This window comes from Labeo rohita, chromosome 17, assembly GCF_022985175.1.
Source record: "Labeo rohita strain BAU-BD-2019 chromosome 17, IGBB_LRoh.1.0, whole genome shotgun sequence".
Taxonomy (NCBI): Eukaryota; Metazoa; Chordata; class Actinopteri; order Cypriniformes; family Cyprinidae; genus Labeo; species Labeo rohita.
The window spans coordinates 500513-526896 of NC_066885.1; the positions used below are offsets into that span (position 1 = coordinate 500513).

Sequence of the window (26384 nt, forward strand, 5' to 3'; positions counted from 1 at the left end):
AGATTCATCCTTTAACTAAATCATTCCCACCTCAAATATGATCATATGGTCATATGAGCCAGTTTTATGGTACTTTTAGGATACTTTTGTGCACCTTTTATTATTGGAGTAATTAAGATTTTCTAGTGTTTTTGTAATAAGTCTCTTTTGCTCATCAATGCTGCATATATGAGCAAAAACACACTAAAAACAGTGAAATATTATTGCAATTTAAAACAGCTGTTTTCTGTGGGAATATGTGTTAAACTGTAATTGATTGCTGTGATTAAAGCTGAATTTTCAGCATCATTACTCCAGTCTTCAGTGTCACATGATCCTTCAGAAATCATTCTAATATGCTGATTTGCTGCTCAACAAACATTTCTGATTATTAGCAATGTTAAAAACAGTTGTGCTGCACAATGTTATTGTGGAAACCATCATACATTTTATTATTCATGATTCACAAATGAATAGAAAGTTCAAAAGAACAGCATTTATCTCAAATAGAAATCTAGTAACATTATAAATGTCTTTACTGACACTTTGATGAATTTAATGCATCCGTGCTGAATAAAATAGTTCTTTCTTTAACAATTATTAATTTAGAATTTGGTAGTGTATCAGTTTCCAAAAAATAAGCAGCAAATCAGCATATTAGAATGATTTCTAAAGGATCATGTGACGCTGAAGACTGAAGTAATGATGACGAAAATTCAGCTTTGATCACAAAAATAAATTACATTTTAACACATATTCACATAGAAAACAGCTGTTTTAAATTTGAATAATATCTCGAATTTTTACAGTATTTTTGATGATATAAATGCAGGTTTGGTGAGCAGAAGAGACAAAAACATGAAGAGCTGAATGGTGGTAAATCCCTTTGAGAAAAGCCTCAGTGGAATATGTGCGGTGCAGTTGACAGTCCGAGTTTAAGTGTGAAGTTTGGTCCCAGATCTCAGTCCAGACTCTCTCAGGTGAGTTTGTTTCCTGCAGCAGGGTTTGGTCCGCACCAGTAGAGCTTCTCCTCCAGCCTTTTCTTCCTCCAGCGGCACAGCAGCAGCATGCGGAAGGTCTTCTGGAAGGTCTTGTTGCAGAGCGCGTAGCACATGGGGTTGACGGTGCTGTTGACGTAACACAGCCAGTATCCCAGATGCCAGAGCGACAGCGGAATGCAGTCGGAGCAGAAGGTGGAGATCAGCACCATGATGTTGTAGGGCGTCCAGGTGAGGATGAAGGCCAGCAGGATGGCGCTCAGAGTCTGCGCCGCCTTCTTCTCTTTGATCAGAACCATCCTCTTCCTCTTGGTGATCTGGCTTTTCAGCGTGCCGTCCATGGGTTTGGAGGAAGACGAGGAGGATGGCGCGTTCACAGACTCGGCTGACGAGAACGACGAAGGCTTTTCGTCTCCGTTAGCATTCTTAATCGGACGAACGTCCTTGAATTTGTAAGAAACGCACTTCTTGTTTCGAGCAGGACTCGTCTTGGAGCTCTCTTCTTTGAAGATGCAAGGAGAAGCCGAACGCTCTTCATCTTCGGATGAAGCGTAGCTGAAGTTGGTCAGCTGCTCGTCCACAGGTTTAGACGACCAGGACGTCTCCTTCGAGGTGAAACAGGAACGAATCTTTTGATTCTGCACATCTGAACTGGTTGAAGAGTTGACTCCTTGAAGCTCAGCCAGATCTTTGGTGCGTTTTTCGGTCTCCTTATAAATCCGGCAGTAGAGGATGGTCATGACGGATACGGGAATATAAAAGGCGGCTATCGCCGTCCCAAATGTGATCACGGGTTCGGAGAAGAACTGGATCTGACACTGTCCTTCAGGAACCGTTCGCTTCCCCACAAAATACTGCCAGCAGAGGATCGGCGGAGCCCAGAGGACGAAAGACACGAGCCAGGCCAAACCGATCATAATTCCGGCGCGCTTCGGTGTCCGTTTGGCACGGTACGTCAGCGGCCTCGTGATAGAGAAGTACCGGTCAAAACTGATGACCAGCAGGTTCATGACGGACGCGTTACTGGCCACGTAATCCAAAGCCAGCCACAGATCGCAGGCCAGACTGCCCAGAGCCCAGCGGCCCATCAAGATGTAGGAGGTGTAGAGGTTCATGGAGAAGACGCCGATGATGAGGTCGGCGAAGGCCAGGCTCAGCAGGTAGTAGTTGTTGACCGTCTTCAACTGGCTGTTCACCTTGAAGGACAGCATCACCAGAACATTGCCCACAATGGTGATGAGGCTGACCACGGCGGAGACGGTCGCTATGGTGACCACCTCCCACAGGCTGTGAGGGAGCAGGTGCGCGTCGGAGATGTTGGCGCTGATGGTGATGTTCTTCTCTCCATCCATAGTGATTCACACGCGCTTCAGCACGGCCATCTCCTGAGGAAACACACATTAGATGCCATCAGAACAATGACTGAGAATAAGGAATCTTCTATTCCGTCTAATCCAGAGATATTATCATAAACTAAAACTACATTTTGGTTAATTAAAAATAAGCTAAAATAACTTGAAATATAAATATTAGATGAAAAACTAATTTCAGTTATAAGGCAACATTTTGATCATTCTTTTTTAAATGTCTGACTGAAAATAAATAAACACTAAAACTGAATAAACAAACAAACAAACAAACAAAAAGTCTGGATCTTTAATTCAGGGGTATTATTGTTAACTAAAACTAAAAGTATAAAAAACAGTTTTGTTAATTAAAAAAAAAGTTGAAATAACATGAAATATGAAAAACGTATTTTAGTTAGTAAGGAAACATTACAAATTTTCATTTATTGTAAGTGCTTAAATGTCCAACTAAAAATAAATAAAAATTTAAAACTGAATGAATGAATGAATCAAAATAGTCTGAATCTTTAATCCAGGGTTATTATCATTGAAGTAATTGGAAATACAAATATTACATGAAAAACTTTAATAATAGAAAATCAGGAATGTTGCCTTGGGAACAAATTATAAGTAGTTTAAGTTAAAAAAAACCTGTAATAAAAAATAAAATAAACCTAAATAGTCTGGATATTTATTCCAGGGTTATTTAAACTATTAAAACATTTTTGTTAATGGAGCTGATAGAAAATAAAATATAAATATTACATGGCAAATTAAATTAGATACTAAAATGCCTAACTAGAAATAAAATAAACTGAAATAAACTGAAATAAAAATAAACTGAAAATAGTCATATTTAATAGAAACTATACAAACTAATAAAAATTTTAAAATCAAATATAAAAATTACTAATAATTTACTTGAATTTTAAAAATGAATACTGGAATTTGAACTACTAATAGAAACTATAATATCATATACTAAAATAACACCGGTTTAATTTTATAAACACATTTCTAAAAATGATCTTGAATAGACCAGATCTGAACGGGCGTTGCTAAAGCATCTGCCAGAAACCTTAATGTAAATGTAAATGTCTCTAAACGACTTCAAAAGAAATGAGTAAATTAGTAAGGTTCATTGATTTAGTTCATCAAAATGTCAATGCCATCATCATAATCATCAAAAAATACATTAGAACTCTTAAGATTAAATGACAAGAGCTAATATAAGAGCTATTATACTTAATATTGCCTTAATCTTTCTTGTAAAGTCATTATATCATCCATATAAAGTTCATTTAGAAAGAAATGCATGGTTGATTGTTCAGGGATCATCAGTGTGAAGAGACTGAAACACCTCTAGAGGGCAGAACTGAGATCTCATTCAACATGTGCTGCATCTGTGAGATTCATACAACATACAGTCACCACAATCACACCAAAACCTCCATTACTGCTATAAATCACCTTCTGAACCTCAGTCAGATCTGCAGATCTTAATATCATGAAATAACAATTTATTTCATACTTGCAAAAAGAAGAAAGTTAAATAAATCATTTTGTCTGAATGCACAGATGATTTTGATTGAATGTTGAAAGAGGATGGTGTATGGATTCAATAAGATGGTGTAATTACAAACTTCTTCCAGCAAGGACTAACTAACCAGTAAAACTTGATCTGAACTACTGCAGTAAACTTATGATGAGCACCAATCAATCTATTATCACCCAAAAATCATCATTTACAACAGTAACATAATGGCTCAAATAACAGGTCATATTTTTCTGGCAGACGCCGCACACGTGAACAGACGGACGGATGGATGGACGCTCATCACTGATGTCTCTGTGGCTTTTTGTTTCCAGGGAAACGGAGGAGTGATTTCTTTTGAATGATGAATCAACATCATCCAAGTGAAACGCTCAAGACAAACCAAACAAACACTCGAGGACGAGCGCATGTGCCTTCTGGATGCGTTTAACGTGACACGACGTGTCCATTAGATGTGAATGTGAACAGACGGATCAAAATCCACACGAATAATCATACACCAATAAAAAATGCTTCTAGTTGAGCTGCAGACATCGCACTAAACTAAAGCTCTGATGTGATTATTCATATCAGACCTGCCAGGAAACCAAGTCATGTTTACAAGATACCACATATCTACAGTCTACTCTTTCAAACATAAAGGAGAAGTTCACTTCCAGAACAAAAATGTACAGATAACTTACTCACCCCCTTGTCATCCAAGATGTTCATGTCTTCAGTTGTAAAGAAATTATGGTTTTTGAGGAAACATTTCAAGATTTTTCACCATACAGTGGACTTCAATAGTGCCCGCAACTTCCAAAATGCAGTTTAAATGCAGCTTCAAAGGCTCTAAACGATCCCAGTCGAGGAAGAAGGGTCTTATCTAGCGAAACAATCAGTCATTGTTTTCGAAAAATAGAAATTTGTATACTTTTTAAGCACAAAAGCTCATGCAACACAGGCTCTGGGATGCGCGTTCTTGAAAGATTAGTTTATTTTGAACGAACCTTTAATGTGACTCGGGAAGAACGAGTCGTCTCGGGGAGTGACTCGTTCAGTCGCACATGTGCAACATCCTATTAGGTTCTGTACTGGAATTAGTTCACCTGTTTCGAGTCTTCAGGTTTTTCGAGTTGTTCGTTATTGATTTTGTTAAAATGAATGAAATGACTTGAAAAAAGATTCATTCATTTTGCTGAACGAGACTCAAAGGTCTGAGTCATTGAAATGATCTAAACTTCCCATCACTACTACGAATCACGTCTGAGTTCATCATCAGTGTACTCCGGCTCAAAAAGGTAGAGAATGACGAAAAACTCCATCTTATTTTCTCCTACAACTTCAGAATCGTCCGACATCGTTGTAGCTTTTTGTTTGTAAACAGCGTTTGACTTACTTGCACTTTCTTAGTCTTTGCGCGTTCGCTTTGTAAACACTGGGTCTGTGGTTCCGCGTGACCTTTTGACGTGATTCAATAGTACGTGAACGCGCATCCCAGAGCCTGTGCTGCACCAGCTTTTGTGCTTAGAAAGTATACACATTTTTATTTTTCAAAAAAAATGAGCGATCGTTTCACTAGATAAGACCCTTCTTCCTCGGCTGGGATCGTTTAGAGCCTTTGAAGCTGCATTTAAACTACACTTTGGAAGTTCAAAATCGGGACACCAATCAAGTCCATTATATGGAGAAAAATGCTGAAATGTTTTCTTTAAAAAACATAATTTCCTCATGACTGAAGACAGAAAGACATGAACATCCTGGAGGACAAGGGGTGAGTACATTATTTGTAAATTGTTGTTCTGGAAGTGGACTTCTCCTTTAAATGCAGCTTCAAATGGTTCTAAATGACCCAGCCGAGAAAGAAGAGTCTTATCCAGCGAAACGATCAGTCATTTTCGAAACAAATTGACAATTTATATACTTTTTGACCTCAAATGCTCATCTTGTCTCATCTCTGCGATGCACATGAGATCTCTGTGTATTCAGGGTCATGACAGTTAAGGTGCGTCTAAAAACTCCCATCTCATTTTCTTCTTCAACTTCAGAATCATCCTGCATCGCTTTTTTACCTTTTTTTGTTAAGGGTGTTTGATCTTCTTTACATGTTCACTTTGTAAACACTGGGTCGGTACTTCTGCAGCGATGTAGGATGATTTTAAAGTTGGGGAAGAAAATGAGATGGTAAAGCGGTGTTGTTTTACACTACCATTGAGAATCATATCAACTTGTGGAAAATGGGCATCCAATGACCCCTTTAACACTAAACAAAATGGTTCTTTTGGAAAAAACTGCTTCTTTGGGCAACCAAAAATGTTTTATGTTAATAATTTTATGTAGCTTTGCTGTTATTTTTAAGAGTGAAGTCACTAGATGTGAGCTTCATCACTTCAGATCTCAGATATTCAGACTTTAGTGTGAGATGTTTAATATCAAGTCAGAACTCAAGTGATTTCAACAGCATAGTCGCTCAATAGCCGGATTGCAAAAATTGGAAAATCGCATAAAACATTAGCGAATAAGCACCGTTTCCATCCAACAATATATTACTAAGAAAAGTAGGAGAAGCCACTGAATATATTAACTTTCATATATAATAAATAACTTGCCCCTCAGAGCGAGCTGACGAAACACAATAAATGTGATCTTTTTTTTTTTTTTGGAGGTGGATTTTGCTGTTTGTTTCTACTGACGACTGCAGACGGATCTGAAGTGAGTCTGAGTTTGTGTGAAGGTGCAGTGCTGTATGTGGTGGGCAGGTTTCTGAGGAAGCAGATGAATAAATGATGACAGTATATTGATGGAGGGTCTGGTCTTACTGTCGCTCACAAACACACACATTCACCTCACAAATCATTCACTCTTCATATTGACTGGTTGAAAAGTAGTTTTACACTATTTCACTGATGACAGTGAAACATCATTTATTACGATAAGGATTTTGAGATGGCTTTTTTTGTATTACAAGTTTTCTGAAATGTTGTTTAAAATATGCAAATGATACATTAGCTATTTACATATGCACTCATTTGCATACATTTCAAACACATAGTTCTGAACACTGGATGAAGCCTGACTTAAACTCTAGTCTGATTTTATTATCATATTCAAGAGGGGATTCAGTCAACAGACAGAAAACAAACACATTTTCACCATGTTTTTAGGAGTAAAATGTTGTATAAATCAGTGTGAATGAAGTGTGAACCAGAAGTATTTTTACTCTGCTTTAGAAAACGTTACTTCACAACATATCAAAGCATAATATTGTACTTTTTACTGCACTACGTTTTATATTAAATATAACTTCACACTTAATTACATAAGAAATCTATTACTTTCTTACATCTGCTCAAGTTAAAGTAATTCAAAGATTTAGTTGAGCAAAAGAAAGTACTACATTTTTAATTCTATGTATTCTAAAGTATTAAAGGTAAAACAAACAACAACTTAATTTCTAAAACGAGATAAAAGTATGACAAAGAAAAACACTGATAAACTACAGATACTTTTTAAATTTACTTTAGTAATGTAAAAATACTTCACTACTGTCTGTCTCTCTTTAAATATATAAATTGGAATAGAAATTTGCAGATGCAAATAGATAAAGTGCAATAAAATAAACTGTGTTTGGGATGTTTTCTTACCCTAGTCTGAAAAACAAAAACATGATATGGAGGCAAAATGGAGCAAAACAAACTGTGCAGTGCATGAAAACACACTGGTTTTGTCTGTTGTGTCTCACATTAAACACAGAATATATCTGAGGTTCAGAGGTATATTTATGACCATCACAGTGTACAGTGATTCTAAAAATCAATAAACGTATCAGATGATGAAGCCAAATCAGTGCTTTGCCAGAGCTGCTTCATCATTTGGATTTGTCTCATTTCTGAAGTTTGCATCATTTTCCTGATTATTTCTGTGAAGCTGCTGTGAAATACACACTTTCTTTAAAGGAGAAGTTCACTTCCAGAACAAAGATTCACATATAATGTACTCACCCCCTTGTCATCCAAGATGTTCACGTCTTTCTGTCTTCAGTCGTGAAAAAATATGGTTTTTGAGGAAAACATTTCAGCATTTTTCTCCATATAATGGACTGATATAGTGCCCCGATTTTTAACTTCCAAAATGCAGTTTAAATGCGGCTTCAAACGATCACAAATTCAGTTGTAAAGTCTTATGTTTTTGCTCCAGTTCATGACAGTTAGTGTATGTCGAAAAACTCTGTCCTACATCACTGTTTTACCTTTTTTGTTAAGGGTGTTTGATCTTCTTTGCATGTTCACTTTGTAAACACTGGGTCTGTACTTCTGCAGTGATGTAGGATGATTTTGAAATGATTCTTAAAGTTGGGGGAAAAAATACAATTTTTCGACATACCCGAACTGTCTTGAGTCAGAATACACAGAGTTCAGGGAGAGAAAGACAAGACGAGCATTTGAGATTAAAAAGTGTTTAAATTGTATTTTTTTAATGAAAATAGATAACATATATATCGCTAGATAACACCCTTCTTCCTCGGCTGGGATCGTTTACAACCACATTTGTGATCGTTTGAAGCCGCATTTAAACTACATCTTTGCAAACTTTTGGAAGTTCAAAAACGGGGGATTACATGGGGAAATTACATGGGGAAAAATGCTGAAATGTTTTCCTCAAAAAACATAATTTTTTTTACGGCTGAAAAAAAAAGACATGAACATCTTGGATGACAAGGGGGTGAGTACATTATATGTGAATCTTTGTTTTGGAAGTGGACTTCTCCTGTAAGAGTCAAATGATCATTGATTTACATTAAAACAAACATGAAAACTTCCTTCCAAACCAAACAGATCATCCACTGAAACTGAGCTTCAACTAACTAAAACTTAGCCTGTCCAGCACCGGTCAGGTACAGTAATAAGTAGGATGGAAACTAGAGCTCTTAAAGGGACAGTTCATCCAAAAATGATCATTGACATCATTTACTCTCCCCAAACCTGTATGAGTTTTTTCTGCTGAACACAAAAGAAGATATTTGGAAGAACGTTGGGAACCAAACAGTTGACAGTAGCCACTGACTTCCATAGTGAGAAAAAAAAAAAAATACATGGAAGTCAGTGGCTACCGTCAGCTGTTTGGTTCATTGCTCAAAATCAAAAATCATTAGGATATTAAGTAAAGATCGTGTTCCATGAAGATATTTTGTACATTTCCTACTGTAAATATATCAAAACGTAATTTCTGATTAGTAATATGCTTTGCTAAGAACTTCATTTGGACAACTTTAAAGGTGATTTTCTCAATATTTTGATGTTTTTGCACACTCAGATTCCAGATTTTCAAATAGTTGTATCTCAAACCAAATATTAATATCATATCCTAACAAACCATACATCAGTGGAAAGCTTATGTATTCATCTTTCAGATGATGTATAAATCTCAATTTCAAAAAATGGACCCTCATGACTGGTTTTGTGGTCCAGGATCGCATATATGCTAAATATATGTTGTAAACCGCGAAATATATTTTTTGAAATTGAAAATATATTTCATTTCAAGCTTCAAAAACCAAAATATATTTCAAAATGTATTTCAAAGGCAAGAAAATCTTACTGTAGCCAACATTTAGGATGCATTTATTATTATTTATTTATTTCAAATGTTCACACCTGTTTAAAAAAACCTTAACTCAAGGGCAAATACATAAATCATATAAATATGGTATGATGTGACCCATATAAGAGCTGCTGTGTAATGAAAGTGACGACCTCTGAGACTCTCAGTGTGTTTCCTGTCTGTGAACATCTCACGTCACATTCCAGTGTGTGTGTGTGTGTGTGAGAGAGAGAGAGTGTGAGAGTGTGTGTGTACGCAGTGATCTGACCCGTGTCTAATGTCCCTGAGTTGTGCTGCGACGGTCAGACTTCCTCCAGCGCTGCAGTTTGAGTCTCAGGTGAAGCTGCTGACGCTGAAGATCCTGCAGCTCATTTATCATGCAGTGCGTTTGTGTTCAACAACACTGCAAAAAAACTGCTGCTCCTCCGCATTGTTTACCAGTACAAACATCTTAACCTTCTTAGATCTACAGGAATTCACCTGCAGTGCAAAATAACGGTCTTGTTTACTACGATATTTACCAAAATAAAGCTCTGAAACAGTTTTTCTGAGCTTACGGTCAGATATTTGTTCTTGTTTTAAGCTTTAACTCACTTTGTTTTGATTGATTTCTCTTCTTTAGTCATTTTGCAAATCCAAACTTGATCTAGTGCTTTAAGAGATTTTGGATGCTGGTACTGAAAAGCAAGACGGAAACATCAGAGCTCCAGTGTGAACTGAACCCATTTCAGCGTCTCATATTGTGTTTCTCACTTATTTACTGACGTGAATGTGTTTCAGGAGAATGAAGTTGATAAGCGTGTTCTCCTGTAGGGAACTCAGTCCTGATGTCACGAATGATTCAACAAAACAACACAAAACTCATTCACATTCTGAGCTTCAAGGCTTTTGCTCCGTGACCCTGTAAACGGCCTGATTATTCAGATTATTGAGGAATATTCTCTATATTCATCATTCATAATTCATCAGCATGCTTTAAAGGGGTCGCATCATACATTATTTATCGTTTATTTTGGTCCTGAGGTCTTAAGTTTGTCGAGGTTTAGGGACAAAACAGTTTTTCTTTACACTGTGATTCTTCACAATGTTTCAACACACAGGGTCGATTTTTTGAAACTGAGATTTATACAGTATAATATTTGGCTGAGATACAACTATGTGAAAATCTGGAATCTGAGGGTGCAAAAAAAATCAAAATATTGAGAAAAATCACCTTTAAAGTTGTCCAAATGAAGTTCTTAGCAATGCATATTACTAAACAAAAATTAAGTTTTGATATATTTACGGTAGGAAATTCACAAAATATCTTCATGGAACTTGATCGTTGCTTAATATCCTAATGATTTTTGGCATAAAAGGCTATTGTTGGCTATTGTGTAACTATATATAACACACCATATATGTATGTATGTATGTATTTTGCGCCATATTAAAACTATGTTGAAATGGTGTTTTAAATAAATTTCAAAATATACAAAAAATGGCCAACAAATACATTTGGTTTTAACATATATATACATAAATATATTTTCAACCAACTAACATTTCTTGCACCTTTTTGTGTATTTTTTAAAATATATTTTAAAAATATAAATATACTTTTTTTAAAAGCATTAAAACAAATATTTGTCTTTTATATATTTCAGTCATATCCATATCTCACATTTGAAGAAAAACTATATTTGTAGTCTGTTAACACGTATAAACATTAGAATAAAAATAAATAATAAATAAAACCTAAATGTAGGCTTCTGTCAGACTGCAAATGTATTTTCCATTTTAAAATATATTTTGGTTTACAGAATTTTCTGTAAAATTAAATATATATTTGAATTTCAGAAATATATATGATTGAGCTTTACTGGTATATTTTAGCTAGCTTTTAGATTTTTGTTTATTTATTTATTTATTTATTTTTTGCCATAAGTATGGATGAAATATTAAAACATGAAACAATTTTCAGTGATTTCTAAACATTTTTAAACCTTTTTTATAACCGTTCAGCATGAAACATTGTTTCAACATTTTTTCATTGACACTTTAAAACAGAAGCTGACAGATTTCAGTGTTCAAAGGTGCTGGTGTGAATAATTACGTTCATATTTGTTCATCCATCGTCCTGAAGAGCCTGATCACAAATGCAGTGTCTTTAAACTCATGTGAGCTGTGAATATGCCTGATTTGAGCGTGTTTTACAGCATCACAGGTCACATCTCTGCAGGACTCGTTAAAATCACGGCTGAGCGACTCTAATCAGCGTCCGGCTCGTGTGTGATTAGTCCTGATGTCTAGAGGAAATGAGAGACGGACAGAAACACTAAACTAGCACAGTCTGAGAAACTCCACACGTGATGAAATCATCTGTAGTGTGAACAAACTCAGATCAGAATCTTGTTCTACAGACTCCAGATTCACTTCGGATTCACGGTGAATGTGTGTGAACATACATGTTATCTTCAGACAAACACATCCACATGAATGAATGTACGCAAGTTCTCAAATCTTACGTCAAAAGTCAGGTCGGGCAAGTCGTCACATTTTGTTTTTTATCAATAACAATATCAGTTGGCCAAAACAATGGTTTGATACTTTTGTAAATTACTGATGAATGTATTTCAGATATTGTTATCATTTTTTTAATTATTTACAGTTTGCTGAAAGCCATTAAAAAACTTTACTGTATTTTATAATAAACACATATATAAATAAATATAATATTATAAAATATATATAAATAAATATAATAATTAATATTTTTTTAAAAATCTAAATAATATATGAAGAGTTCATTTGCAAAAACAGATAACTCTGTTTTTCATTGTTTTTTCATTGTGTATTCTAGTTAATCTAGTAAAAAAAAAAACACAATAACATAATAAAAAACATGATTTTTGAAAATAAAAAAACTGAGTTATCTGTTTTTGCAAATAAACTCTTCATATTTAAATAAAGAAAAATGTCCAGAACAAAGGAGAGCAACATTTTAACTCTAAACAGAGACTTAAATCAATAAACAGCTGTGACAACTTACCCCACATAGCTGTGTTCTCAGTTTTAGTCTTTAATGTCAGGTCGGGACAAGTGTATTTTAACTTAATACGAATTAATCAAAAACAATTTCATTTGGCCAAAAAAAATGGCTTAATATTTTTTTATGTATATATATATATATATATATATATATATCAAATGTATAGATTTACGATTTATTCCATAATTTTATTTCATTATTGTTTTTATCATTTTATTACTTACATTTTGCTGAAAGCTATTAAAACCCATTATTATATTTACTAATAAATATATTAAATATACAAATAATATATATTCACATAAAGAAAAAATGTAAAGATGAAAGAAGAGCAGCACTACTAGATAGACAACTTTAAACAGATATTCAAGTCAATAAACAGCTGTGACAACTTACCCCACACAGTGTGACAGCATGCCCCGCTCTAGAGTTCAGTGTGTGTCCAGTGATCTTGAATTAATGCTGGAGTCCAGATTTGAAGATTTCTTCACTGAAGGAAAAGTGTGACAACATGCCCCGCTCTGCCTTGTTCTTCAAAGACTGAAGCTGTACTTACAGAAGACTCGTCCAGCAGCAGATGTCCTCAGGTAAACATGGTAAATGTCTGCGCTTTTACTCCTCCAGCGTTAATAAATCCACTGTGAGTGAAATGTTCCATCTGAGCACGAGTGAATCTGCAGATGTCACAAACACACTCGCACTAGAGTTAATGTGAGCTGCTCCAGCGCCGGACGAGAAATCATGGAGATGAAGATCCTGAGAGGAACAGGAGTGAGATGTGAGCGCTGCGTCCTCCTCACTGACCCACACACACACACACACACACACACACATACATACAGCTGACGCTCTGAAAGAGAGAGAGAGAGAGAGAGAGAGAGAGAGAGAGATGTTAGAGTGAGAGTTAGAGAGAGAGTGTTACAGAGTAACAGAGTGTTCCAGTAGATTAATAGAATATTTGTTCAATGTCTTAAATAGTAAAAGTTATCATTTTTAATAATGTTCCCAAAATGTTAGCAAAAGGTTATTTATACATTTTGTTCATTTTTTTTTTAAATGAAAATCTACTTTATGGCATTTTAACTTTTTATTATTTTCTTACCAACTTATATAAACACATTTGTGACCCGGAATCACAAAACCAGTCATAACGGTGTATTTTGTGAAATTAAGATTTATGCATCATCTAAAAGCTGAATAAATAAGCTTTCCACTGATGTATGGTTTGTTAGGATAGGACAATATTTGGTTGAGATACAACTATCTGAAAATCTGGAATCTGAGGGTGCAAAAAAAAACAAAACATTGATAAATCGTTTTGAAAGTTGTCTAAATGAAGTTGTTAGCAATGCATATTACTAATCAAAAATTAAGTTTTGATATATTTACGGTAGGAAGTTTAGAAAATATCTTCACTGAACATGGTTTTTGGCATAAAAAATAAATAAATATTTTTGACTCATACAATGTATTTTTTGGCTATTGCTACAAAAAAATTGAGAGAGTATTTTTTCTTCGTTTGTGTCTTTATAAAAGTCTCTTAAATCATATATTACTATGAATAATTATTTTTATATTATTTGTATTAATTAGTACCTTATTTTAATACGTTTTTGAATTATTGTAATATCATGTTTTTATGTTGTCATGACTTGGTTTGTGTCTAAAGCTTTTGTAATAATGTATGTAAACATGATCATGCCATTAAAATTAAAAATGTAAAAACTGAAAGAGAGAAAGGAATGATGAGAGAAGTGAATGAGAAAACAAGAGCAGAAGTGAGAGAGCCAGCAGATGAGGTGAGATAACCAGCTGGTTAATTACCGTGTTGAGCTGAGTTATTGTGCGGCGCTGCAGACGTGTGCTGAGATGATAAGAGCTGAATGTGTTTGAGCTTCATCACGTCTGTCATCCTCGCGCTGCGTGAGAGCAGATAACACATTCGCTCCATCACTGACACGCACACCAGAACATCAGCTGAACACAATCTGAAGCAGGAGAGAAGTCTGCACAGATCAACCAGTCCAAAACAGCTCTAAACAAATGTGAGAGACAACAGAATATAGACTTTTTCACTGTGGAAAGTGTTATTATGGACCTTCTTGAGGAATCTGAATGCAGTGGTGTTTACTGAAGCGGTGTGATGAATATTGGATGATGTAGACTGACTGTTAATCATGTTCTGGTGAAGTGACTGAAGTTCATTCATGTGACACCAGACACTCAGTTACTCTTCACATGTGCTGCTTGTCTTGGTTTTCAGTGGTACTGTGGCGTTTGTAATCCAGGCCGTCCGGTGTCACAGCGATCAGGAACTCAATCCGCTGGCCGTCTGCCCACGCCCGAATTACACCAGCAGATGGACGGATTTCAGCTCGTGCTTCAGTCTGAGAGCATCCGTCCTGCAGAAAAACTGCACTCAAATCATTTAGAAAGACACGGAAGAATCAATATTCACGTCTAATTTGAGAGCTCAGTGTGTGTGTGTGTGTGTGTGTGTGTGCGTATCAAAGATCTTGTCAGCACTTGCCAGAATCAGCCGTGTGTAATGAGATCTCTAATTATTATTCAAGTGTAGAAATGAGTGTGAAAATGATGATGATGATGAAGATGATAATGAGTTTAATGGCTCATGACTTCATTTACATGCACAAAATGAGCCAAATAACATAATTGTAAAAATGTAAAACACTCATAAACATCTGCTCCCATGTGTTCTAATGTTCCACAAAACTACAAAACAAATGTTGTAGCTTGTAAATCAATCAATCAATCAATGCTACAGTCTGCATCAATCTTCTTGAGTTACGACAACTTTTAATCACATTAGATTCAACCAACAAACTAGGTAATTAGCAGCAAAAACTTTTTTTTTTTAGTTGATCGAAACTCAAAAAAAAAAAAGTTGTTCCAACTAATAGCAGATCTGGAACCACCTGATCTTCACTGACCAAAATTATAAACGCAACACTTTTGCTTTGCCCCCATTTTTTCATGAGCTGAACTATGCTTTCTATGTACACAAAAGGCCTATTTCTCTCAAATATTGTTCACGAATCTGTCTAAATCTGTGTTAGTGAGCACTTCTTCTTTGCCAAGATAATCCATCCACGAGGTGTTCTTTTCATGGATGAATCCCAGTTTTCACTGTACAGGGCAGATGGCAGACAGTGTGTATGGTGTCGTGTGGGTGAGCGGTTTGCTGATGTCAACGTTGTGGATTGAGTGGCCCATGGTAGCAGTGGGGTTATGGTATGGGCAGGCACGCTGTCGTATACGCCAATCCAGAGCATCCCAAACATGCTCAGTGGGTGACATGTCCGGTGAGTATGCTGGCCATGCAAGAACTGGGATGTTTTCAGCTTCCAGGAATTGTGTACAGATCCTTGCAACACGGGGCTGTGCATTATCATGCTGCAACATGAGGTGATGGTCGTGGACGAATGGCACAACAATGGGCCTCAGGATCTCGTCACGGTATCTCTGTGCATTCAAAATGGCATCAATAAAATGCACCTGTGTTCGTTGTCCATAACATACGCCTGCCCATACCATAACCCCACCGCCACCATGGGCCACTCGATCCACAACGTTGACACCAGCAAACCGCTCACCCACACGACACCATACACGCTGTCTGCCATCTGCCCTGTACAGTGAAAACCAGGATTCATCCGTGAAGAGAACACCACTCCATCCACACCTGTGAGGTGGATGGATTATCTCGGCAAAGGAGAAGTGCTCACTAACACAGATTTAGACAGATTTATGAACACTATTTGAGAGAATTAGGCATTTTGTGTACATAGAAAAAGCCTTAGATCTTTGAGTTCAGCTCATGAAAATGGGGGAAAAACAAAAGTGTTGCGTTTATAATTTTGGTCAGTGTAGTTTATTTTAGTTCAAATCAACAGCTGATATATTAACTCTCTCGTGCTTCTCATTGGGAGTCACAGTGATCTTCACAGTCAAAAGTGACTGGACCTCCCAGTAAAATCAAAAATTTGTGTGTATAATTATGAGTGTGTAAAAACTGAGTGTGTATAATTATGAATGTGTGTGTGTGTTCTCTGAAAAATTATTTTTTTGCTGATTTCCCATTCATTTCTGATGGTCATTCTTGACCGAAGACCACAAGTGTGACTATTTTTTTGGAACCATTTAGCCTGCTCGAATCATGCCCTCAATTTTTTTGCATGTTCACATTCCAAATGCCATTAAAGCCACAAAGTTTTGTACCATTCTAATGAAGCTGTGATTTTTAAAAATTAAAAAAAAAAATACAGTGTTTTGCATGTAAACATAATAAACAATTATTGAAGGAAATTATTGGTTAAAACACTTCAGTTAATTTTTTATTTTATTTTTTACTTCATTGGAAAGGTGTGAAACATGGTAAAGGATTTAGCACTTGTAAATCTGACTGAAAGCTCATTTTTTGTGATGTCAACCTCATATTTAGAGCACAACTTATTTTGATTTATGGCTTTGATTGAAAGTACAATTATACATTTCACATGCAATTTTGAAAGTTTTTTTAATTTTTTTGTTTTACTTTTTTTTTTATTAATAGTACTAAACTTTTTAACTTCAGGAATAATCTGCTAAGTAGCTTTTTTAAAAAAGAAACCAACTTTGTGCTCCAAAGCATTTAAGATTTACAACCGTTTCATTTGGAAATTTCATTTTCAAGTCAACACTCTTAAAAAGAAAGGTTCAAAAAGGGTGTTTTTGCACAGATGCCACAGAATTACTATTTTTGGTTCCCCAAAAAACCTTTCAGTGAACAGTTCTTGAAAAAAGAACCCTTTTCTTCTATAAAGAACCTTTTCTGCATTTGAAGGGTTCGAGTGATGTTCAAGGTTCTTCATGGAACCATCAATGCCAACAAAGAACCTTTATTTTTAAGAGTGTTGAAAACTAATTGACAGATAATAAACAAATCGTAACTAATGCATAAATATAATTTAGTACCATAAAATCCACTAAAAAAGTATTTAAAAAGTCACCTGAAAATTAAAATGTGCACATGTCATCGAAGATTAGAATGAGTTTGTTCATCAGATTTGTAGAAATGTGTTATTGCATTACTTGCCCTCCTCTGCAGTGAATGGGTGCCGTCAGAATCTTCACTCATTTCAATTCTCCAGTAAATCTATCTTGCGTCTTTAAGGGTGTTTAGACATTTGCACTGGGAAACAAGACAGAAATATTAACCAAGATAATTAACTAAATCATATTGTGCAGTGTATAGACAAAAACATTTCTCAAAATATCTTCTAATGTGTTTCACAGAAAGGAGGTAAACCAAGGCGGTTTAAATGCCACGAGGTGAGTAAATGATGACAGAACGATCATTTTCCAAAACATTTTCATGGCTTTTAAGATGTAAGAGTCATAAACACATCTAATGTGCGGCGTTTGGGTTGAGATGAGCTTGTGATTCATGCGAGTGAATCATCGGTGGTTTTCGGGGTCAGATCGGGTGTCTGTGGTATCTGGTATCAGATCCAGGCCGATTGTTGAACTCAATCCGTCTGTGTTTGCGTGTATCTCCGTCTATCAGCCTCATTCTGTCTGATTGCTCTTCAGCTTATGCTTTAATCTGCTTTAGTTTGAGCGCACGCGTCTCATTCCGATAAACACATCGGAGCGCAGGTGAATGATTCCTGACAATAACGCAAATGCGATTTCCTCAGCTCAGCATTTATCAGAGCCACACAATCATATGATGAAAATCATAAAACAGCAGGAGCATGATCAGCGCCGTGTGTTTCTGTCTCTCTGACCTTTCTCTCTCTCTCTCTTGGTGTAACGCAGGCTTTTTTTGGATTATCGATCTCTGAAGCTGCTGCTCTGTTTGTGTCTTTGCGGAGGCTGAATCACAGCTTGGAGTGCAACTTCACTTTCAGATCATCGTAATTCATATCTCATATGAGACGTCAGACGGCAGCAGGTTATGCTGGTCACTACCTCGGGTCAGAAACCTCACCACTGATGCTCTGATGATGCTCTCGTCTCGGGTTTCCATCAAAGTCCAATCAATCCCCTGTTTGAACGACAGAAATGAGTATTATATGATGTAATAGGAGGTTTTCGGCTCTTTGATGAACTGCTCTTGTTGAGATGTCTTGAGAAAGCCAACTTGCTTATTTACTTTTTTTTTTCTGAGCCAGTAATTCAGGCCAGACCTTCAGACTGGTCTGAAGTTAGTTGCTATATCTTTTCTAACTGATCCGGCTTTAGGTTTTCGAAAACCAGACTATCATTCCACTATGCAATTCTAACCACCTAAAATCCCATAGACTTTCATTGAGGGGGTGAAAACTTTTACACAAAGAGACCTGTGGTGCATGTTCACAGCAAAGCTTAACAACTCCCTACTGAAACAGCTAAGTCTAAGCCTAATGGCTGCTTTGGCTGGTCTCCCAGGATGGTTTTAAAGTGGTTTAAAGTGGTTTTGGCCACTTTTTAGCTGGTCAGGCTGGTCTTACCTGGTCAAGCCGGGAGACCTGCTAAAACACCAGCCAAGGTTAAACCAGCTATTTTCATGTTAAACCAGCTAAGACTAGACAACCAGCCCAGACTGGTTTTAGTTGTTTTAGCTGATTTTTACTGAATCAACTGGTTTCAGTTGGTTTAAACATGTTAATCATGCTAACAACATGCTAGTAACTTGCTAATCATGTCAGCAACATCCTATCAACATGCTAATCGTGCTAGCATTATGATAATGCTAGAAACACGCTAGCAACATGCTAGTAACTTGCTAATCATGCTAGCAACATGCTAATAACTTGTTAATCATACTAACAACATGCTAGTAACTTGCTAATCATGGTAAAAACATGCTAATCATGCTAACAACATACTAGCAACTTGCTAATCATGCTGACAACATTCTAGTCATTTGCTAATCATGCAAACAATGTGCTAGAAACATGTTAATCATGCTAGTAACATGCTAATCATGCTAACAACATGCTAGCAATTTGCTAATCATGTTAACAATATGCTAGTGACTTGCTAATCGTGCTGACAACATTCTAGTCATTTGCTAATCATGCAAACAACATGTTAGAAACATGTTAATAATGCTAGTAACTGACAAATAGTGCTAACAACATGCTAGTAACTGGCTAATCATGCTAGCAAAATGCTAGTAACTTGCTAACCATGTTAACAACATGCTAGTAACATGTTAATTATGCTAGTAACTGGCAAATCATGCTAGCAAAATGCTAATAACTTGCTAATCATGCAAACAACAAGCTAGTAACATGTTAATTATGCTAGTAACTGGCAAATCATGCTAGCAAAATGCTAATAACTTGCTAATCATGCAAACAACAAGCTAGTAATAGGCTAATAAGATTAAAAACATGTTAACAACATGATAATCAGGCTATAAACATAATAGTAACTTGCTAATCATGCTAACAACATGCTAGCAACTGGCCAATCAGGCTAGAATCATGCTATTAACTGGCTAATGCTAACAACATTGTAATCAGCTTAAAAAAATGCAAGCAACAAGCTAATCATGCTAAAACATGCTAACGACATGTTAAATCTTGTAAGCAATGTGCTAAATCATGATAGCAATATCAACTTTCATACTTTTACAACTGCTTCAAACTTTCAGGCTATGCTTTCCCAAGCCAACTCATAGTTTGTTCTCAAACTTTACTCATCTAGTTGTTCTTTGGTACAGTAAGAGGTTTCAGATGAGAGCGTCTGCTGAATGAGAAAATAAAGACGGATCTGATGATGGATCTGTCATGAGATTCAGCCATGTGAGAGTGGAAAAAATGCTGACTTCAGTCTGTAAGTGTGAAAACATGCAGCGTGTGAGAAACAACTCAATCCACTTACTGACAGATCACACCTGGAGCGTCTGGTGTCATCTTCAGCATCTACAGAGACCATGATCCACGAAGAACACTGCATTTCTGTCAGCAGCACTGATAAAACTGCTCAAGTCAATGTGATTACATACATACAGAGTCAAGATCAGAGTTTGACACTCAAACTAGTTACAGATCTCGTTTTTTCTAGTTTGAGCTGAAGAAAGCGTTTGAGCTGTATCTCCAGGTTCCCACTGAAGTGTTTTGGAGTGTGAACAGTGATCTTTGCACACTAGAAACCATCTGAAAGGTTAATGCGATTCTAACCTGATTTCTGCCCTCATTAAACAAACATGTCAGCGTTCAGCGAAAGAACATCAGGAACAAACATCTGAAACCCGTCACGCTCTGGTCTCTGTGTTAATACAGCGTCATCAGTTCATTTCGATGACAGTTTTCAACAGGAGCAGTGAGACCTTGAGCTTCCCATCTGATGCTCTTCCTCAGTGTTACGGTCTTGTTTTACAGAACAAACATCTAAACACTTCAAAATCAAGATGTGACATGACATGATAAAAAGTTCTCGTTTCCTCGTTCAGACGTCGTTGTAGTTCTCCGGTGTTCTTGAAGGAAGCGTGCAGCAGCTGGAGGCGGCTGATGAAGGAAGCGCTCGGCGAGTAAATCTGCGTGGCCTTTGCAGGTCGTGCATTATTAACACGGAGCATGTTGAACAAATATAAATCTAATGGAGTCATTGACTTCATGTGCTGCTAAATGTCAAGACATTCACACATTCACACGGCTGATATACAGCCACGCTAAAGCACACAAACCAAACTCAAAAAATGTGAGAAAACCAAAATTTGGACCTTAATATAAAATTGAAGTGCATGATAGGGTGAATACAGTGTTTCAATTTATCACTAGAAAGTTTCTTTTCTAAGCACCCAAAGATCAGTGTCAGTGAGAGTTACTGTGTTTCTGAGGTTGGAGATGAAGTTCCTCCAGCGCTCAGCAGTGATCTGTCAGTGATCCGTCACGTCCTGCAGCAGATCTCCTCACCGCAGCGGGACGACGGACCATTGCAGCGGCATTCGGGAGAACTGGAGAGTTATTTCAGGAGACGACACACGGCACGCTGAGCATCTTTAGCCTGAAAACACACCTGACATATGAATGTTAAACAGGCCTCATGAGTCACGGCTTGTTAGAGACGCTCGTTTACACAGACGTCATCTCACTGGAATGAAGGATTCATCATCAGCCTGAATCAAAGATCCTTTGCTTGAACCTAAACGGCTAAAGAGTGTATAGTTTCTGGCCAAAACATATTTGAAATATATGCTAAAATATGTGGTGTAAACAGTGAAGCTCAATATTTTTTTAAAATATTGAAAATATATTTTCAAAAAATATTGAGCTGTCTTTACTTTATTTGTAAATAATTCAAATTCAAGCTGTCAGCAAAAATACTTTTAAAATAAAGACTGAAGAAGCTGTTGAAGATTAATATTCTTAAACTTTAATAACTGTCAACTGGACTTTGTATTGCTGCAGAATACATAATAATTCACATCTTTCTGGTTACTTCTGTTTTTCTACCTCATACACTGTATTCCTTGCCAATGTTGTATTGTTGCTGATAATGTTGGACCTTATTATGTCGCTGTTTACATTCCTACAAATTGCACTGTCGATTAATGCTCTAATGTAATTTCGTTGTCTGATAGCAATGACAAATTATTCATGCATTCATTCATAATTGCGTGAGTGTGGGAGAATGAGTGCATGTGTAAAAGTATGAGAGTAATGAGTGAGTGTGTGAAAATGAGGGTGTGAGAGTACGAATGAGTGAAAGTGTGTGTAAGTGTGAGAGTAAATGTACACATGAGAATGAGTACATGGGTGAAAGTATGCATGTACATGTCAAGTAAGTGTAAGTGTGCGTGTTTGTGTGTGAGTAAAAGTGAATGTGTGTATGTGCAAGTGTGTGCGCATTAGTGTAAAAGTGAGGGTTTGTGCATGTATGTGTTTATATGTATGAAAGTGGGTGTGTGAAAGTGACAGTGTGAGAGTAAGAGTGTGTAAGAGTGAGTGTGTGTGTACCTGGCATTTATCACGTTATGGGGACCAAATATCCCCACAAGGATAGTAATACCAGTCAATTTTGACCTTGTGGGGACATTTTTTAGGTCTCCATGAGGAAACAGGCTTATAAATAATGCAGAATGAGTGTTTTTGAGGAAGTAAAAGTGTGCACGTCTCCTGTGAGGGCTGGGTTTAGGTGTAGGGTGATAAAAAATATGGTTTGTACAGTATAAAAACCATTACGCCTATGGAATGTCCCCATAAAACATGGAAACACAACTGTGTGCAAAAGTGAGTGTGAACGTGTGTAAGTGAGGGTAAGAGTGTGTGAGAGTGAGTGCGTGTGTGAAAGTGAGTGAGTGTGCGGGTGAGAGTAAGAATGTGAGAGTTGAATGTGTGTGTAAAGTGAGTGCGTGAAAGTGTGCAAAAGTGAGTGTGAATGTGTGTAAGTGAGGGTAAGAGTGTGTGAGAGTAAACGTGTGAGAGTGAGTGCAGTTCCCACAATGTTAAAAAATGATTAAAAATAGTAAATGGTGTTTATCTGACAGTGTAACGATGCAAACATGTTTTCTGTGAGGGCTAGGTTTAGGGTTAGGGTTGGGTTAGGGGATAGACAATATCGTTTGGTCAGTATAAAAACTACAGAAATCTATGGAAAGTCCCCACAATTCACAAAAACAAACGTGTGTGTGTGTGTGTGTGTGTGTGTGTAAAAGCAAGTGTGCAAAAGTGAGTGTGAACTTTTGTGTAAGACTGGGTGAGAGTGAGTGCATGTCTGAAAGTGAATGTGCAAAAGTGAGTGTAAGCATGTGAGTGTGATCTTTTGTACAAGAGTGTGTGAGAGTGAGTGCGTGTGCGAAAGTGAGTGTGAATGTGTGCGAGCGAGTGAGCGCGTGTCCGAAAGTGTGCAAAAGTGAGTGTAAGCATGTGCGAGTGTGAACTTTTGTGCGAGTAAGAGTGTGAGAGTGAGTGCGTGTGTGAAAGTGAGTGTGCAAAGCGAGTGTGAATGTGTGTGTCCAAAAGTGTGCAAAAGTGAGTGTAAGCATGTGAGTGTGAACTTTTGTACAAGAGTGTGTGAGAGTGAGTGCATGAGAGTGAGTGCGTGTGTGAAAGTGAGTGTGCAAAAGTGAGTGTGAATGTGTGCAAGTGAGTGAGCGCGTGTCCGAAAGTGTGCAAAAGTGAGTGTAAGCATGTGTGAGTGTGAACTTTTGTGTAAGAGTGAGTGCGTGTTTGAAAGTGAGTGTGAACATGTGTGAGTGCTTTTGAAAGTGTGCAAAAGTGAGTGTAAGCATGTGTGAATGTGAACTTGTGTACGAGTAAGAGTGTGTGAGAGTGAGTGCGTGTGCGAGAGTGTGTGTATGTGCATGTCCATGTGGGTGCAAGTGTGTGACAGTGAGTGCATTTGCGAGTGTGTGATTCTAAACGCACCATGAGCTTCAGCCTCAACAAGCACATCTGATTATGAGCTACTGAAGTGAATGTGAATCGTAAACGCTTCTCTGTCACATCACATGTCCAGCACTGAACACCATCTGCTGTGCTCTTTCTCTCTCTCTCACACACACACACACACACACACAGATAAACGAGGTGTCGTCAGGCAGAAACACACAGACAGAAGCGACACAGAAGCTGGATGTCAGGAGTCACGTGTGTGTGTGTGTTTCTGCTGCACACCATATGGAGCTGCTCCACACACACACACTCTCACGCTACAGGAAATGTCAAGCGCTCCGGTCCTGTCGCTCTGTGTTTATCGGTGTGTGTGCCGGCGGTGCTGCTGTCTGGAGGACGATCACATGCTCCATCAGCACAATAAAACACCAGCGAGACCTTCAGCAGCTTCCTGCTCATCTTCAGCAAGTCCAGAAACAGCAATCTGAAGCGTTCATCTCAGACACACGTCTGTACCTCATCTGAACATCAGCTTCATCAACTGATGAAGAACAGAAGTGAACCTCTGAAGATCACACCAGTGATGAGCTGAAGGTGTCATGAACATTCACACATTAATCTGACACTGTTGATGGGAGTATGACACATTTTGGGGCTTAAAAGACAATTAAAATTCATTCATTTGACTGCACTGACACAAATGAGAACAAAACCTGAAGAAAAAGGAAAATAAGACTGTTAATATTGTAAAATTCATCAAACAAATTTAAACTCTACAACATGTCGAAGCTCTACAACGTGAAGATGTGAATGAGATGTGAGAGCTGCGGTAGAATCATCTGTGTTTCAACACAATCATGGTGAGAAGAGTTTTGGGTGAATTAGTCCTCAGTGAAGTAAAAGTGAAATCATAACTATTATTTACCTTTTTAATTTGCGTTTCTGGTGTTAAAATTCATTTGTTCTTCTATAGAAGTAAAGATGGATGGTTTATGGATGTGCTTTGATGTGGATTCATGACACCCTGCTGTGCTATTCTGTTAAAGGAATGCAATAAAATAAAAGATTGCACATAAAGAGCAATGAACACTGGATGAAACACAATGAGCAGGTGTTCAGCCCACACAGACAATCACAAACACAAATGATCACAAACACACATGCACACTCACAAACACGCACACACACTCAAATACACAAGCACACTGTACAGATACATGCACAATCACAAAAACACATGCACACTTGTGCATACACACAAATGTGCACAATTACAAACAGAAATACAAACATCAAATGTGCACAAACACACTCAGAACACGTGCACAATCACACATGTTTGTTTTTGTGAATTGTGGGGACTTTCCATAGACTTCCATAGTTTTTATACTGACCAAACGATATTGTCTATCCCCTAACCCAACCCTAACCCTAAACCTAGCCCTCACAGAAAACATGTTTGTATCGTTACACTTTCAGATAAACATCATTTACTATTTTTAATCATTTTTTAACATTGTGGGGACCGGCCTGCGGTCAAAAATGTCAGGTTTTACTATCCTTGTGGGGACATTTGGTCCCCACAATGTAGCAAAAACAAGTACGCACACACACACACACACACACACGTGCACAATCACAAAAATAAACACACTCAACAACATGCACAATCATAAACACACACACACACACACACACACACACACACACACACACACTCACAAGCACATGCATACTTCAAAATGTGCACATTTACCAACACATGCACACTTACTTATAAAAATGTGCACACTCAAATACACACAAGCACATCTTACAAATACATGCACAATCACAAACGTGCACAATCACAAAAATAAACACACTCAACAACATGCACACTCAAAAACGTACACTCACCAACACGTACACACTCAAATACACACATACACAACACACCTTACAAATACATGCACAATCACAAAAATGTGCACACTCAATACAAACACACACACTCACAAACAAGTGCACAATCACTAACACATATACACTCACAAACACACCTGCACACTCAGACAAATACACATGACTTACAAACACACACACATACACAAGTACACTCACAAACGTGCACACTTGTTCACTCACAAACAACACAGGTGCACAATCACTCAAAAACGTGCACACTCAAATACACACTTACACAGATGCTCACTCACAAATGTGCACAATCAAAAACACAGGCACACACTCAAACACTCACAAACACACACTCAAACATGAGCAAACTCACACACACTCACAGCTGAGTTGCAGAATAATCCCGATCATATGAGGATATTAATCACCTGACGGATGTTCAGACTCAAGTGTCCTGCTGCAGTAACACGATTACACACATTCTGTGCTTCACAATTAAACCTCAATTAAAGCTGTAATCTTGATTAATTGATGCTTTGATTAGATGCTGATCAAACGATTTCTAGTGTTTCCTTCAGGCTGTAAGTGACATTTAAACCTTCATTAACCCACAGCAGACTGATGCAGATCCACAGCTCAACGATCTGATCCGACTGAAACAAACCA

At 37.2% G+C, this 26384-nt stretch overlaps 1 protein-coding gene across 2 annotated transcripts; it reads right to left on the minus strand.

Annotated features, from left to right (window-relative positions):
* Positions 1–779: 779 nt before the first annotated feature.
* Positions 780–13268, minus strand: chrm5a (cholinergic receptor, muscarinic 5a). Of its 2 annotated transcripts, none has more exons than XM_051134058.1 (2): positions 12886–13268; positions 780–2362 (listed from the first exon to the last, which is right to left on the minus strand). In XM_051134058.1, exon 2 carries the CDS (start codon positions 2327–2329, stop codon positions 956–958), a length of 1374 nt encoding a protein of 457 aa, XP_050990015.1. In that variant the 5' UTR covers positions 2330–2362; positions 12886–13268; the 3' UTR covers positions 780–955. The 2 variants fall into 2 exon arrangements, with proteins under 2 accessions (XP_050990015.1, XP_050990016.1); XM_051134059.1 differs by lacking the exon at positions 12886–13268 and adding an exon at positions 5930–6012.
* Between the last annotated feature and the right edge of the window lie 13116 nt (positions 13269–26384).